At 54.1% G+C, this 17,015-nt stretch overlaps 1 protein-coding gene across 3 annotated transcripts in view; it reads right to left on the bottom strand.

Annotated features, from left to right (window-relative positions):
- The window catches only part of NDRG4 (NDRG family member 4), a 61,716-nt gene continuing 44,701 nt past the window's right edge, over positions 1 to 17,015 (bottom strand). For 2 of the 3 annotated variants that reach the window (XM_031949942.1, XM_031949944.1), the window contains 12 exons: positions 13,402 to 13,507; positions 12,337 to 12,457; positions 11,460 to 11,580; positions 10,949 to 11,035; positions 10,614 to 10,670; positions 9,097 to 9,200; positions 7,815 to 7,871; positions 7,660 to 7,711; positions 6,694 to 6,741; positions 6,232 to 6,267; positions 5,999 to 6,050; positions 1 to 2,919 (listed from right to left, as the gene is read on the bottom strand). In XM_031949942.1, coding sequence (XP_031805802.1) covers positions 2,765 to 2,919; positions 5,999 to 6,050; positions 6,232 to 6,267; positions 6,694 to 6,741; positions 7,660 to 7,711; positions 7,815 to 7,871; positions 9,097 to 9,200; positions 10,614 to 10,670; positions 10,949 to 11,035; positions 11,460 to 11,580; positions 12,337 to 12,457; positions 13,402 to 13,507 — 996 coding nt within the window. In that variant the 3' untranslated portion in view covers positions 1 to 2,764. Of the gene's footprint in view, positions 2,920 to 4,393; positions 4,433 to 5,998; positions 6,051 to 6,231; positions 6,268 to 6,693; positions 6,742 to 7,659; positions 7,712 to 7,814; positions 7,872 to 9,096; positions 9,201 to 10,613; positions 10,671 to 10,948; positions 11,036 to 11,459; positions 11,581 to 12,336; positions 12,458 to 13,401; positions 13,508 to 17,015 lie in introns of all 3 variants that reach the window. The other variant, XM_031949943.1, reaches the window with a different exon arrangement.

The raw sequence follows: 17,015 nt of genomic DNA, 5'->3' as shown, positions 1-17,015 counted from the left end.
TCACATTCTTCTTAGTTTATTAATTTTTTTTTTAACAGTTAATTCTTTCTACAACAAGAGTTTGTATTCATTTTACATTTGTGGTCATCTCAAAGTCTCATGGCATCAATGCCAACATTAGCATCGGCTGCCAAGATGCACAAAAATAGGTTTTTTCACCTGGTACAGAGAAATAGGGAGTCCATTGAATTTTATCTCAACCAAAGGGGGGAGGGAAAGCAAACCAACAGATGAGACCACGTCCAACAGAAAGCCACATAGAGAGACTCGTGTATATATATGTATATATATAATATGTATAGATATTTATAGATATCTCATCTTAAAGAACACACCAAAAACCCAAGAAAAGTTGCAGCACTATCTACAATAAAAAGGATTATTCCTACCAGCTTGTCAAACATTCACATGTAATGTTCAAAGGAAGCACACGGGACAAGGGAGCTGGGTGTTCTGGTCATTTCTGGGATGGTCATGAACATGGCTTATAGCATTATTTAAACCAGATTGTGTGTCAAGTGGAACTGGGTATGTGCTTTGCAATGCACACAAACCTTGGCTCTCCTAAAAGTAGGGGAGACCCCAGGGAACTCAAGGCCTTTGCATTTTCACCTCTCACCCCAATGGCTTGCCGGACTGTCAGAATCATTTCCTTAGGATGCCGACAAAATGAGCTTGTTTCTGCTTCCCTCCTGCTAAGGGGGGCCTCAGGCCGGAGCTGGGAGAGACTCTGCCCATGGCCATCTCCCCCCTTCCCTATTCAGAAACACACTTTTGTGTTCCTGCTTCCATGATACAAGCCATCCCCTGGACTAACTCTAGGAGTTGGGGATGAGATGTGGAATCATGGCCTCAGGAGCTCGGGCCAGCCGGAGACAGCGTAGATCTATCTCCAGCCAGACCCAGACCATGGAGGGTATGGAGGAAAATGACTCATCTCGTACAAGCTGCTTCTGGCCAGTCCATCCTTCCCGAAGCCTTTCTACAAGGGGACAATCTTCAGGACGATCCACTTGGTTTAAGACAAGGAGGGTCTCTTTCCCCATACACTGATCCTGGCTTCCACACTGCACCTCCACGGGATCTGGGTCAATCACCCAGGAAGAGCCACCTTTGGGATCACGGAGACTAGTGCTAGCTACTGCCAAGACTGAAAGTCCCTTAGGGGCCTCCTGGCCCAAAGCTGATCCCCAAGACTGTTCCTAGGAAATCTCCCCTCAAGACTCTTTCCCGAACAAGCTCTGTCCTAAGCAAAATCAGCTTTTCAGGGCTTGATGTTCTCTGACATTACAGCCCCCTACAAAAGACCTTACGCCCATTTCAACAAAGGAGTTTACGTGGGAACGAACTATGCTCTCCCACCAGAACGGAGGGGAATCAGACATGCCGATTTAATGCAGCAGCACCAACCAAACCCAAAAGAAAACTAGGGGAAGGGGAGGACAGCTAGCCCCCCACCCTGGGGGAGGACCTGCCTGGTCTCTGCGGGCACTTCCAGGCCACTTTCTCCTCCTCCTCCTCCAAGCAATCAGTGGAAGCACTCCCCCCAAGCCTAAAGCCCCTCACTCCCTTTCCAGATTTTTTCTGATTAGGGTCTCCAATTCCCTTTTGGGGCAGAAATGAAACTCCCAGGTCCTCTCCTGGAGCCATCTGTCCGACCATCCAGGTCAAAAACTACTGGCCCGCTACACAGGCACTGAGTCCCCAGTGCGGCCCAACAGGGAGGCAAGCAGCCTCTGGGGATGGGCTCCGGGGCCGTCCATCCAATGGTGCCCTTAGCCTCCTACAGCCAAGGGTGCAAAGGGTCGGTCGGGGGAGATGCAATTTAAACTTTTGGTTGTTATTGCTGATTGTCATATATGCAACAAGACTTAAAATATATATCAATCTCTATATCCCATAGTGGTGTGGGAGGGATGTAAAGGCTCCCAGGCTCTTCGCAGACATTTCCTCCCAGAGTCCTCCCCTGCTGCCCATCCCAACTCTCCTCCCCTGCTTTCCATCCCAGCTCTTTAGGCCAGTGGCTTTCCCAACCAGACAAGATCTCCTCTCTTCTGCTCAGCACTCTGGAGACCCCCTACCACTTCCCTGGGGTGGAAACCATAGCTTAGCAGTCTCACTTCCTCTTTGAGAAAAGATCCAGGTTTTTGGGGTCAGGGGAGAGGGAACAAAGAGGCAAAAGGAAGTGACTGCTTTCTCCCATGTCTACCGACCCTGATGTGGGACCAGAACCAGGGAAACGGATCCTTACAAAGCTCAGCAGACCTGTGCCACAGGAAGTTTCCTTGCGTCCTGGAGCCAATGGCCCAAGCAGATATAGGAGGGAACCATTAGAAAGGAACCTGAGAACATTCAAGTTCTTCGGCGGGGGGGGGAAGGGGGCATTTTCTGGGGGAAACGGCCGAGTGCCGGTGGCCTGGCTCCCCAGGGAGGCCCAGATCTCCACAGCTGAAGCATAGGGGGAAGGAAGGGAGGAAAGGTCCTGGAGGCAGAAAGTGACAGCTAAGGGTCACTTCTCGGAATGCTTTGGAGATTGTCGGGCTGAGTTTTTTAAAGGTGGTTTCCTCCTTGGGATATTTATCTTTGCTCTTTTTTTCCCCTTTTTTTAAAAAAACAAAACAAAACAAAAGAATTTAAGCCCTCTCCCCTCCCTCCCCAAAATAAAACCAAGAACGTGTGGGCAGGTGATCAGGGACGGCAGTTGGATGATGATTCGATGATGACGTTGGATCTGGGAGGCAGCTCCGGGGAGACAACGGGGGCCTCAGCAGGACACCTCCATGGTGTGGTTGATCTGGCCCAGAGCCTCGCTGCTCTCCGAGTGGGTGCAGGCCCGGGGGCGGGAGCCATCCACGGAGCTGGCGCTGGTGAGAGAAGCAGTGCGGGAGCGGGCCAGGCGGGTCATGCTGGCTGATGGCACTGTGGAAAATGGGGGGAGACAGGCAGGGTGAGGGATGGGGAGGGAGAGGGAGAAGGGGGGAGAGAAAAGGGGGAGAAAAGGACAGGGGAGGGGGAGAAAGGAAGGGAGAGAGAAAAGGGGGAGAAAGGACAGGAGAGGGGGAGAAAGGGAGAGAAAGTGGGAGAAAGGACAAGAGAAGGGAAAAGGGGGAGGGAAAGGGAGGGAGAGAAAAGGGGGAGAAAAGACAGGGCAGGGAGAGAGGAAGGGAGAAAAGGGGAGAAAGGACAGGGCAGGGGGAGAGAGAGGGAGAGGGAAAAAAGGGGGAGAGAAGAAAGGGGGAGAAAGGACAGGGTAGGTTGAGAGGGGAAAAGGAGGAAGGAAGAGGGAAGGAGAGACAGAGAGGAAAAAAAACAAAACACGGCAGCATTAGAGCTGGTAGGCAGGAGCCTGGAGACCAGTGGGTGGGAGGACACGGGTGGGCGCACACAAAAGCAAAGCAGCCAGCAGCGCCGTTCCTGCTCCATCCAGCTGTCTGAGGAACCCGGCCCTTCTCCTGGCCGCGGGCCCCCTTCGAGGACCACTTGATCAGCTCACTCACTCTTGGCTGGAAGCATGCGGTAAGGGCCGGGGGGCACTGCCAAGCTGATGGTAGCCGAGGGGGCACAGTGCTCGGGCACAGCATGGCCAGCTCACACAAGGGCTCACCTCAGCATTGATCTCGATGCCCCTTATGGGTGACTTCTGGGGGTAGACAAAGGTGGAGGGGGAAAATTGGGGGAGGAAGTCCAGAGTGGGGGATCGGGGACAGTCTAGCCATGCATTGATGAGTCCCAGGGTACCAGGTGGTCCCAGAACGCCACTAAGATGTGCGGGATTGAAGAATGTTGTCTAGACGAGGAGGGAAGGGGCGCTTTCTCGGACCCTGCTTCTGGAGGAACTCGGCAAATGCTTCTCAGACTAGAGGAGCCAAGAACTGCTGGCTCACCGGGAGGGTGCAGAGTGGGAGGGACCTTCCCCAACTCCTTCAAAAGCCCCCAAGGGGTTCCCCGAGCTCTGGGCAGTTTGCACTGCACTGATGGCTAAGGTATCCTGAGCGCAGAAGCCCAGGGGGCCCTAAGGAGCGCGTATCTCCTCTCTCCTTGGAGACCTGCTACTTAAGACATCTTTCGGCTGGGCCCTCTGTGCCCACCTGGGCAGCCCCTCCTGCCTTCACTGACCACACTCCCTGCTTTGGGGTTCTCCTCAGGGCCCTAGAACCCCAAATACTCAAGAAGTGGGAGGTCGGGCGCCCAAGCTGGGGCTTTCCCCCGATCGCTGGCGTCAGAGGTCACTCCTTGGGGCAGGTGGGCAGCAAGCTACAAAGCAGCTGGGGACCCCAGTCAGAGCGGATACGACTTCCCTGCTGTGATGCATATAGAAAGGGAATGGGGGAGAGGGGGGTCCATGCAGCAAGTAGGTGGGGGCGAGGACAGGTGACAAACGTGAAGGGGATACCTGCGCCTCCACTCAGCCTTCGGTCCTTCAAGTACGCAACTAAGAGAGAAGATAAGAGAGCAAGAAAAGGGGCGGGGGGAGGGTGAAAAACATGGTTTGAAGAACTTTGTCTCCCCAGGATAGGGGAGTCAATGTCACGGCAGAGACACAGAGAGAGGCAGCCATGGAGGGAGAGTGGGCTTCCCCCCAAGCCCTGGCAACTCCCGGAGGCCAGGAGAACGCTCGGGCAGCACTGCCAGCCGGGAGGGCTCGGGCCACAGAACCCGGTGAAAGCGTATCCCATGCAGACCAGGGCAGGGACCTGGTGGGTCCATCCTCCCCAGCTCTCCTGGCCCATCCTCTCCTGCGTGAGCCCTTGGGACCTGGCTCGGCTGTGGGGCCAGGCTCCTCCTTTCCTGACCTCAGCTGTTTGCTTTTTTGTGACCAGTGTGAAACGGACTAGTCTAGGCCGGGTGGGGAACTCGGAGCCCCGGATTCTCAGGCCCCGTCCCCTGCTCATTACTGACTTCCCATCTGCTTTCTGGCTCGTCTCTGAGAAAGCTAGCGGACCATGCTGGTTTTTCTCCCGAGGGAAGATGTTTGGGCAGATGTCCGGGAGGCTATGGCGGGCCTGAGGGGGCTGAGCACCCTGGAGATGTGCTGGGAGGTGAATGCAGGGAGGCCCCCTGGGGCATGGGGGGGAGATATGGGAGGAGAAAACTGCCCGGCACAGGGAGTGAGCTGGCCAGGACCGCCACGCTTCTTCCCTACCTTCTAAGGTGAGAAGGGGACAGGGAGGCAGGGGAGGGCGGCGGGGGACCGCTGCCTTCCAGGCTGGCCTTCTGGATAAGCCAAACCACTGCTAGGGCTACTTCTCCAGTGGGCACGAGACCCAACATTCCACTACCTTTCCCATCACATCCGGCCTTGTTCCCTTGGCAACAAACCAGAAATGAGTCAAGGGCCTACCTAGTGGTTCCTCTGCTTCCTGAACAGCCCCCTGGGTTTGGGGACCAGGACCTGGCTTTCCGGGTGTGAGCCAGCCCGTCTGCAGCTGGTTCCCCAGGAAATGCCTCAGGCCCAGACCTGGGGCTCAGGGCATGGGGACTGTCTTCCCAAGTCCTGCCCACCCGCTCTGGTCCCTTCCCCAGGACAGAAAGGACAACTTGTACGTGCTGCAGAAGAGCAGGCGACAATCCCCCACACTGCCAACATCCTCCAGCGTTTCCAGGAACTCGGGACCCGGCGGTCCCAGTTCTCCCTGATCTCATGTGCCAAAAGCAGACTCCCTTTTCCTCCCTCTGCCCCCAGGCCATGGGATGCACACCCCCTAAGGGGGCCTCACCCTCCAAAGCCTGTGAAACAGGGCTGCTGTCTCCTGGGTACCAGCACCTTTGGGGAGTCCTGACAGGTCCTTCCAGCCCACGCAAGTCCTGTCAGCGAGTGGCTGGGATGGCCCAGGGGCCCAGATGCTTGGACATTCCTAGCAAGGGGGAGCTGCCTACAGAGAGACCTCGACTGGCTCTGCTAAGGGTGCAGACCAGCCCGCCAGCCCTCTGCATGGACCCCTGCCCCCCGATGCTCGCTCTGGCCCACCCCGGCCTCCACAGCCTGAGCAGCACTTACTATAGCCCATGCCCTGAAGGAAGTACTTGAAGGCTTCGGTCAGTTTCCCCGGCTGTGGAGAGGAAAAAGAAAGGCATCGGTCAGCAGCCGGGAGTGGAGCGGAGGACCCTTCCACTGGGGATCCCCACCCTGACCCTCCCACAAAGGAGGACCCCCGGCCCCTTGGGAGGACCAGCACTCGCGCCCTGCATCAACTGCTGCCCTGGGAGAGTATGGGGGCCCTCGGAACTCACCTGGGTGACCTGGGGAAGTCCGCCAGAGTCAGCCATCTGCAGAGGGAAGCGGCACACAATCAGGCCTCCTGCCTTCCTCCCCACCTTTTCCCCTCCAGGATAATAATGGCGGGATTTACACGGCATTGTATACATTGTCTCATTGGTAAGTGGTACAGATGTTAGGAATCCCTCGTGACCGGGGGGAGCCGGCTTAGGCTCCCACGGCTGGTCACCCCCTTTTGTGGATGGGCTGGAAGAGAGGCGCGGGCCCATGTGGCTGAATCTGAACCCAGAGCTTCCTGCCTCGAAGTCCCTCTGAGCACAGGCTTTTCACACATGAGCTCGTGTACAGCACACGCACACACATGCGGGGACTCAGGGACGGCTGTCTGGCCTTTGGGTTCTGTGCTTAGGTCAAGGACCCAGCCAGACCCTCCAGGGGAGGTCCCCATGTGGGCAGTGGGACCGCAGGAGCCTTACCTTCAGGAAGGTGGTGTTGGTTGGGTCCAGCTTGGAGTTACACTCAACCTGGGGGAAGCACAAGAGCTTCAGGCTTCAGAAGCCAAATGAGACCCCCTGACCCCCAAAGGGTCAGTCCCAAGCAGCCTCCCCCGCGAACTCCTCCCAGGGACACCTATGGGAACCAGTACTGGAGCTTTCTTTCTGTGAGGCAGGTCTGGGACCATCCTCATGTTACTGATGGGGAAACTGAGGCAAACAGAAAGAGGGCGTGTGACTTGCAGGGTCACCCTGGTCACCCCCAGGCAGGTTAACCAGGGGGATTTCCTCCTGCGGAGGAATACCAGCCGGACACTTTCTAGACACTTTTCTCTTTCAGACACCTCTGAAGGAAGTTGGGGAAGGCTCAGTTTTTCAGAAGAGGCAAGAAAGGGGCAGAGTCAGCAGCAGAGCCGAATCTCTGTCCTCCAGGTACGGTGTATTACCACTGACCCGCAGGTAGGGCGTCCTGCTCTGGGGGGGAGCAGCGTGGCCAGGCTTCCGCTGCGAGAGGGGGTTCTTCAAGCTGTGGAGGACCCTCTGGCAGTGCTAAGCTCTATGCTCTGGGAACCAGCCTCAGCTAACATGCCGGCATCAGGGGACAGCCAGCTAGGAGCAGGAGGGAGACCCAGGCCCAAGCAAGGTGCTGGAAGGGCCTCGGGGCAGTGACTGCACACAGGTGCCCCCGGCCTCAAGGGACCTGGGCACACCTGAGGCTGAGAGGGCTGCTCACACAGGGTGACAAAGGTGCTGCTGGCTGGGCCAGAGAGGGGCACAGGGTGGGGCAGAGGGGCTCCTGGGGCTTGGTTCTAAGGGGGGAGAGATGGGCAGAAGGAAGGGCCAGTGAACAGCGGGCTCGGACCCTGGGACACAGGTATCCACCCGTGGCTGCTCTGGGCCAGGGCCCGTCCCTGATTTCTCCCATGAGGCGGCTTGTGTGGTACTTACCACCCCATCCTCTGCGGGCGCATTGTCCCCGACCACAAGCATCACTGGGCAGCTGAAACAAAGAGGGAGCAAAACCAGAGTATTATTAGGCCTTCAAGGACTGGGAAGGGTCTGGGCCGGAAGCCGGCATGAGCGGCTGCGGCAGGGACACTCACCGAAGGGTCTTGGCGTTGGGGACCGTCCCGGGCCGGTTTATGTCCAGATCTCTGCGGCTAGGAAGGGGAGAATGGGTGGAAGGAGAGGGTGAAAGGTTTGCTGCCATGGCCCCATGGAGATCATTCCCGAGCCTGTCCCACCTCCCCAGGGCAATCCCACCCAGCCCGTGGCCATCATCACTGGGGGCTGGGGTACGGCTCAGAGCTACAAGAGTTCAAAGGGATCTCAGGGGTCTATAGGGACTCTACCTGGGACCCCCGAACAAGGACCGCTCCCTTAGATTGCCTTCACACTGGGAGTTACCAACCAACTCCCAAGGCCTTCAAACACCTGACAGTGGCCCCCACGTCCAGTCCGGCCTGCTAGATCCCGGCCAGCACTTCAGTGAAAGCCCCCGGGGCCCTTGGCTTGTGGTTCTAGACTCGAGCATCTTGCTTCTCCTAACGCAGCCAAAGCCTACTTCTGGGGCCACTGCATTGCCCTGTTAGCTTGTGCACTAGAACCCCACAAGTCACATTGCCTTCTTGAACCCAAGTGGGAGCCTTTGCATTTGTCCCTATTCAATCTTATTAGAGGCAGCCCACCATTCCGGCTTTCCAGACCCAAAGGGCTCTTTCCCCAGCATTCTGCCTGTAACCTGCACATCTGGGAAGGATGCTCGGCGTCTGGGTCACTGATAAAGCGTGGCCCTGAGGGAGGCCGGTGGAGGCTTCCTGGAGCCCTGCGCTGGGGGGCCCCTCCTCCAGACCGGCCTCGAGTCCAGGCTGGGGCTGGCCACCAACCCGTTTCAAACCCACTAGGCCTAATACTGACTGGTCTTCATCTCGCCCGCTTGCCGGACAGGTATCCTACTGACTGCCCCTTCCATTCAATGTCCCCGCTTCTCGGGAAGGTGAGACGGAGGCAGCGGCTGGAGCTGCCCATGGAGCCCTTGGAAGCCGGCATCCTGACACCCAGCCAAGAGACCCCACCCAGCTGATCCCTTTGTCCCGTAAAGTAGGGCAGGAGAAACCTGGGAAATAGGGCTGACCCAGGCCTTGGCAGGCTAAGAACTCTTCAGCCCTCCTTGGATGAGACCAGACTCCAGGGGGCTCCTTCTGTCCTGACTCCAAAGCGGTCGGGGGCAGTGGCCCCAGAGGGGCGGGATCGGCCCTAACTCCAGGTCCCCCGGGGGGAGTCAGAGACAGAGTTCACTGGGATGGGGGGGAGAAGGGGCCGGGGCGAGCGGAAGGATGCGGGGAGAAGGTCCCCAGGGCAGCTTCGGTCCCAGTCCCATCCCACCTGTTGTACATGTTCCAGAAGAGCTGAAGGTTGAACTGATTGACGGTGCTGCTGATCTGCTGCCGATAGCTCTGCACTAACTCTGTGTTGTTCACCAGCTCCTCCTGGTCCCCCCAGGAAATGGACAAGAGCGATTGGATGGGGCAAGCCCCTGGCCCCAGCCCCAAGGACCCCCAAAGCAGCCCTGGCTTTTGAAAGTGTACACACGTGTACGTTTGTGTATTCTCGGTGTTCATAAAACACTGGCCTATAGAAATGGTTTTTACAATTTTCGGTAATGTCTTCTTCTACATGGCAAGAGAGTTTTCAGGATTCATTTTTGTAAGACTTTGTGTTCCAGTTTTTTTCCCTTCACTCCCTTCCCTCCCCCCTCCCCAGGACAGCGAGTAATCTGATAGAAGTTAAATATTTAAATAATTCTTTTAAACATATTTCCATAAGGACTTGTTTTTAAAGAAAATAAAGCTCCGGGCCTCCGCCAGCTGTCTCCTGGCGGTACTTAAGTTCCTAGAAAGGAGGTTCAGTTCAGGGAGGGAGAGAGGAGCAGGAAGGAGATCTCAGGGAATCAAGGAGACTTGAGAATTCTTCCCACAAAACCAGCCCCCAAGGCCTGCCCATTCCTCACCCTGCCCCCCTCCAAGCAGGACAGTCACACGCCCCAGAGGAGGGGCTCAGCACACAGTAGGTCCTCAAGGAGTGTCTGCTCCATTGGAGCCAGAGCTCTAAGGCTCCTCCTCGGTGGATTCCTCCCATATGCACTTTGGAGATCTTCTGCCTCTGCTTCCCTGGCTAAAGTCCCACTTTCTCCCAGAAGCCTCTTCTCGTCCTCCATAACCTTTCGCCAGCTTGGAGGGGCTGGTCTGCAGGCTACTCCCTGTCACCCTGTGAGCTCCCCAAGAGCAGGGAGGTCAGCTTCGTCTTTTTTGGTATACTCGGCCCTTAGCTAGTGCACGGCAAGTGCTTAATAAATGCTCAGATATTGCTCACAGCCCCTTCCCATCACCTTCTCTTTGGGTTGGTCTTTGCGAGGGGGAAGGAGGTGAAATTTGGCCCCAGGAAGACATGAGGGTAAAACCTGGGGGCCTAGGCTTACACTTATCAGTCAACAGGGGGCTGGGTGGTGCCATGGACCTGGAGTCAGGAGGGCCTTGAGATTAAAGTCCGGCTTCAGACACTTACTGGCTGTGAGACTTTGGGGGAGTCAGTTAGCCCAGGATGCCTCAATTTCCCTAACTGTAAAATGGGGATACTCCCAGGGTCGTTGTGAGGATCAAAAAAGATCCTAATTTGCAAAGTGCCTGGCACACAGGAGGTGCTTAATAAATGCTTGTTTCTTTCCTTTCCTCCCTTCCTCCTTCCCTTGCCTTGGAGGATGGCTGGGTTCCAGAGCAGGCTCTGTTCCCAAGGGAATGATTGGGATTTTCAGATCCTCACAGACCCTGGAGTCTCCCCAGATCCGTACAAATCCCTGCTCCAGAACCCAAGGGGAGCAAGTGGACACAAGACCTTTCCCTTACCTGGCTGAACAGGTGAGAAAGAACTGTGTCAGGTAAAGTGCTCGTCAAGCCCGAAAGCTGCAAGGGAAGCAAGGGAAGTGTGAGTGGCCCCAGGAGGCTGCTGGCCCTGCTCCCCCCCTCCCCCATTCCCCCCTCCCTTCCCCCACTACCTCCTCCTTTCCCCACTGTTCCCTCCCTCCCCCATACCCTCCCCTCCCCCAATGCCCCCTCTTCTCTCCCCTCTCTTCTTCCCCTCCTCCACTGCATCACCCAAGGCCCCCCTTCCCCGCCCATTGCCCTCTCCTGTCCCCCATGGTCCCCTTCCCCCCTCCTCCTCCCCACCCCCCCCTGCTCACCTTGGTGGCTGCCCAGTCAATCCACCCTTTGCCATTGGGGTCAATGTTCATGAGCACCAGGCCCTCCACAAGGTCAGGGAAGATCAGCTGTGGTCAGGGAAGGAGGGGGTGGGCTGGTTAGGGGGGCCCCCCAGGGAGGGGCCACTCTGGGAATCATGGGGATGAATGCCAGTCTGTGCCCAGGCAAGTTACTGGGCAGGGGCCACAAGCTCACTCTTGCACCTTGCCACAGGCAGAGGTGGCTGGCCTCTTTGGGCCTCAGTTTCCCCATTTGTAAAATGGGATTGAAAAACCCTCCTCTGTCCCCTGCCCTGGGTTGTGGCTGAGAAGATCAGGGGAAACAGCAGATGTGAAAAGGGTGTGAGCAGGAGGTGAGAGGGGAGTGAGGAGGAGGAGGGTGGAGCCGGGGAGAACAGGGGGGCAGGGCTGTGTCACTGGGATGGCAAGGAGGGCCAGGGGTTCTGCTCCCCACTCCCACCCCCTCCCCCGGCCCGAGGGCACAGACACTCACAGCAAACTTGGCCAGGACATAAGCTCCGGCACCAACCCCAATGCCAATCACGTACTTGAACCTGAGGGAGACCATGGTGTCAGGTGTGCAGAAAAGACTGGGGAGTCCTCCCGGAGATCCCCTGGAAGTCGGGGCCCTGGGGACTGTGCCCCCTCCCTGGAGGTCTCCTGGAAGGGAGGAACCCAAGCAAACCCAACCCCGGGTCCAGGGCAGCCCCGCCGCCGGGACACAAAAAATGCTGGATCCACGGGGACCGCAGCCAGGCCCATCGAGGGAAAGATCGGGACACGGCAAGGGCTGGTTTTTTTTTTTTTTTTTTTGGGGGGGGGGGGGGGGGGGGGGGGGGGGGGAGGGGGCGAGGAGGAGGGAGGGGAGGGAAAAGGAGGCAAGGGGGGGGGGAAAAAAAAAAAAAAGGGGAGGAGGGAAGGGGGAAAAAAAGGAACAAAGGAAGGAAAGGGAAAGGGGGGAAAAGGCAATCAGGGGGGGGGGAAAAAAGGGGGATTGGGGGGGGGGGAAAAAAAAAAGGGGGGTAAAATAAAAAAAACGGGGGGGGTGGGGGGAAAAAAAAAAGGGCGGGGGGGAAAAGGGGGGGGGCAAAGGGGGGGGGGGAAAAAAAAGAAAAAAAAAAAAAAAGGAAAGGGAAGGAAGGGAAAGAAAGGGGGGGGAATGGGGGGGGGGGGGGAAAAAGGGTGGGGGTTGGTCAGACCCAAGGTGCCTGCCCCATGAGGGTGCAGGGTGAGGTGGGGGGTGACGGGGAGAAATCCCTTCACGCTGATTTAACACTTGCAGTTGTCTGTCTGGGCAGGGCGCTCATCCCTCACTTGGACCAGGCAGATGGGGAGGGGCTGTTCACATTGTGGGGGGCAGGAGTACTTACCCCTGAGGGAACTGTGAGGCCCCCACCTGCTGCCCGGGGGCATCCACATGGCACACCACAAAGTGCTTGGTGATCTCCTGCATGTCTTCAAAGTTGAAGAACGCGTTGAAGCAGAGCTTGTCTACAAAGAAGACAAGTGGACTCTTGGGAGGATGAAATAGGGGACCCCCTCCTGCCCTATGCTTTGGGATGGAGGACGTGGACTCTCGTCCCCCCTCCTTCCTGATCCCCCTCAGCCTCCTCTTGCTTGGCTGTTTCCTGTACTTCCTCACTCCCTCCAAATACTTCCCCTTCCTCAGATCCAGACTAATTCCACGCTGCTCTACACTTTGAATGCAAGGATACAAAGGACAAAAATAAGGAGAACTATTAGCATTTTATCTTGTGACTGTTCAGTCATATCTGACTCTTTGTGACACCATTTGGATTTTCTTGGCAGAGACAGTGAGTGGTTGGCTATTTCCTCCAGCCCGTTTTACAGATGGAGAAACTAAGGCAAACAGGTGACTTGCTCAGAGTCACACCGCTAGTCAGTGTCTGATACTGGATTTGAACTCAGATCGTTCCAAAGTCCAGCACCATCCACTGAGCCACCTTAATGTCTCTTCTAGCACTAGCTGTGAGACTGTAGACAAACCACTTGGGCCCTTCATCCATTAAAATGAGGATAAGAATCCTTGTAGTATCTTACCTCACAGGGTTGATGTGATGCTTACATGAGATCATGGATGAAAAATGCTTTGCAAACCATTATATAAATGTCAGTTATTACAATAAATTTTAATTAATCTTTGGGAAACAAAAGGAGCTCGGTGTCCTTCAAGTTCAACCCACTTCCAGAGTTGTTATGAAGGTGAAAGGGAACACTGTAGCTGTCCCTTCCTGGTTTTATTTCTCGCTTTCACTTCCCTGATCTGGCACTGAACTGAACTCTAAGCAACTGTAAAGCTGGGAAGAAACTCAGAGATCATCTAGTCTAATCTTCCATTTTCCAGATCAAGAAACTGAGGCCCAGGGCAGAGAGGAAAGTCTGTACTGTAGGGGCAGAAGTCAAACTCTACTTACGGTTGAGCCCCACATCATGGTAGGTGAGGATGGCAGGGCGGTTTCCCTTTGGAGAGCCTCTGATCACCACATGGAGAAGGCCATATGGGGTCTCTATGTCATGTTCCTAGAAAATAGACAATTACAATTCATTCAAGCATCAGACTGTATCCAGATGACTAACTCTAACCCTATTCCTTAAGCCTTTATGTTTTTTTCCCCCTAAACTTGACTTCTTAAGTTAGGTTAATAAGTAACTACTAACTCAAACCAATTTCCCAATGTACAAATATTAAAATTTAAAAACATTTATTTATATTTATATCTATACCTGTAAAACATTATTTATAATCACACAAACATATTTTTGTCATTATTATTGCTCTCAATAACATCTTCAGGGAGCCAGCCATCACAGTAATAAGATTGTTAGGTCAAAGAGCACCAATGGCTTCAAAGCTCTCCCTGCTTAATGCTATATTGCCTCCAAATTTGTAGTTCTCCCAACAGCGCTTATATCTTCATACCCAGCACTGAATCTTAGAATTTTAACTGAATTCAGCAGTTCAGTGGGCAGAGGGTAGTATCTCAGAGTTGTTCTTATTTACATTTCTCTAGTAATTAGCATTTTGAACTTTTTTAAAAGTCATTACTGATGATTTGTGGGTTTGCTTTTTTTTTTTTTTTTTTTTTTGAGAACTGCCTACTCATGACTTTTGGGAAATAGATCTCAAGTCGTACAAATCTGTACCATTTCTTTTAGCCATAAATTTCAGAATTTCATTAGAAATAGTTTTGGATAGTCTCTTTCCCTCCCCATCCTTTTCTCTCCTTTTTATATTGGATGAATTGATTTTTATTGTATTAAAATTTTGAGGCATCTAGATGGTCTGAATCTAAGAAAACCTGAGTTCAAATCCAGCCTCAGATACTTATTAGATGTGTGTCCCCCCCTGTGTCTGACTCAGCTCTCTCAATTAAAAATTAGGGATGGTAATAAGAGCACCCAAAAGAGGATCAATTGAGATAATATTTGTACAAGTATTTAGCATGGAGCGATATATTTATATAGGTGCTATATAAATATTTATTCCCTTCCCTATTAAAAAAAAATAACCAAATCCTTTCTTTTACTTATCTATAATTTCCTTTCCCAATCAGAGGTGCAGGAGTGGTCCTGACTAAGCAGAAAGAGGAAAAGCCTTTCATTCCAGGACACAGCTTGCAGTCATGGAAGAAAAACAGTCTCCCTGGCAATGACTCGGAATGCCAAATGAGGTTTTCCATTTATTTCTAATCCAAATCGTGTCAGACTCTGCTGGAACAGCAGCCTTTGGGGACCCAAGAGGCAAATGAGCCATAAACGCAGGAACACCAGCCAGACCAGGACTGTTCCAGGGTGAGCCAAATGCAGGAATAGAGATCCCACCGGGAAGAAGGAGACCCTTTTAACTGCACTGTGACCAGATTCAGGGCTGGGTCATTATCATCCTCCCTTGGGTCCCTTGCTCCTCTGGTGAGTCTCTCTGTATGCTCCATTTTCTCTCCACCTTCTCTGTCCATTCTTGCTGCCATCCCTGTAAGTCAATCGTTCCCTGGGATTACTGGACCAGCTTCCCCACTGCTTTCCCTGATTTTTCTCTCATGCCCTCAGTCAGGCTGGCTTTCCTCCTACCAAAACAATGACTTTGTTCAAAAATCTTGTCTCCTAATCACCCTCCAAAGCAAGCCCAGATTTTTTAGCTCAAGATTTCTGTGCCTGTGAACTCGGTTTAAAAATCGTTTTGATAGGGGTAGCTAGGAAGTGCAGTGGATAGAGCACCAGTCCTGAAGTCAGGAGGACCCGAGTTCAAATTTGACCTCAGACACTTTTAACATTTCCTAGCTGTGTGACTCGGGGCAAAGTCATTTAACCCCAACTGACTCAGCAAAATAAATAAAAATAAAAATTGTTTTGATAGCTGCATTTCAATACAATTGGTTTTCTTTATAATCCCAAATATTTGATTTGCTGCATTTCTAAGAAGGGGTCTCTGGGCTTCCTCAGTCTGATTCCACTGAATCCATGACACCAGCAAGATGATACCCCCTGTATTTATGCCCATCGCTGTCCACAAGGACCTTGATCTAACTCACCCTCATTATGCCCTCACTATCCCCTTTCACACAACCACACCACAGCCAACTAGGCGGCTCACAATTTCCCCTCATCTTCTCCTTTGCTGATGAGTTTTGACCACCCTTTTCTGGGTGGTCCCTGCTCCCTCCCCTATATCTGAGCGCCAATGCATTCTGCAAGATTCAGTTCCCAAAGCCACCTCCTCCAGGAAGACTTCCTTCATCCCTCCCCTAGCCAGGCGGTTTATAAACATTGATGAAGTGCCTACTGTGTGCCAGGCCAGGATGAAAGATTCATCCTTTCTTTAGTCTGATGGTGAAAACATGCAAGTGTCTACAGGACAAGTTGAAGATAATAATTGGGAATGAACGTGTTATAGCCAGCCTAGGTGCTCTGAGTCTAACAAACTGTACTTTTATGATTCCTCCTTCCAGGTGTATGGATGTTTCCCGGGCAGGGGTGGGTCCAGGATGGATCCACGTGAACGGCGTGGGCAGTGACATCATACTGCAGCTGCCACACGGGGCCCAGGCAAGAAACAGGCCACTGTGTGCCCCCAAAGCACCTTCCTTGCAGAGCGCTCAGCTCCCTGGCACTGCAGGGGCACCCGCCTGAGCGGCTGCATCCCATGTCCTCCCCCCCATCCCTCCTCTCCTGCCTGCTCCCCAGGTGTAGGGTCTGGGGGACTCAGGACCACCTGGCCCATTTTACTGCTAGTGGAGCTGCAGCCCAGAGAAGACCATCCCCACCCCAGTGTCCTTTCCACAGTGCCATATCACTCATCCCAAGGAAGAAGACCCAGTCTCCAGGTGGGAGGAGGGCAGTGCTCTAGGACTGGGTGCCCCGGCACAAGGCTAGGCAGGGGTAAATAGCCATGCCTCCTGCCCAGGTCCCCTGGGAGGTCCCAGCCTAGAGCACAAAGCCTGGGGGGAGCTCCCCGAGCGCAGGGCTTGGGTCCTTGTCCCTTCTCCCAACTTCCCCCTCTCTGGGAGGCCGGAAGGTTTCCAAAGTGCTCTGCCAAACACTCCTATGAGGATGCCTCATTTTACAAGGAGGGCTCACACATGGCAGAAGGAACCCCACGCATTTGTGGCAGAACCCCCCGGCTGCTCAGACTTGCCCCCGACCCTTCTCCTTCTCCCCTAGTATTAGAGCAGGTTGGAGGGAGAAGACAGTGGGCTTCCCAGAGGCAGCGAGTATAGACTGCTGGGCCTGGACCCTCGGGGAGTCACTTAACCCCTGCCTCAAGTTTCCCCAACTGTAAAATCAGGATAATATGGCCCACTTCCCCGGATTGCTGTGAGGATCAAATGAGAGATCATTATAAAAATCTCTTGGCTCAGGGTCTGAGACCCTTTGCCTTCATCCATGGTAACCTCTTCTCTGACTGGAGGCTATTCATGGACCTTGTCCCTCCCCTCCTTCCCCTGACTCTCTCTGACTCACAAGACTTATTGGATGACACAAAGCACGTAAGAGCCTCTGGAGCCCCAATGCCGTGAGCTGCCAGCTCAAG

Source organism: Sarcophilus harrisii, chromosome 2, assembly GCF_902635505.1.
Source record: "Sarcophilus harrisii chromosome 2, mSarHar1.11, whole genome shotgun sequence".
Lineage (NCBI taxonomy): Eukaryota > Metazoa > Chordata > Mammalia > Dasyuromorphia > Dasyuridae > Sarcophilus > Sarcophilus harrisii.
The sequence above is the reverse complement of the archived record's forward strand: the minus strand, read 5'-3'. Positions and strand labels throughout refer to the sequence as shown.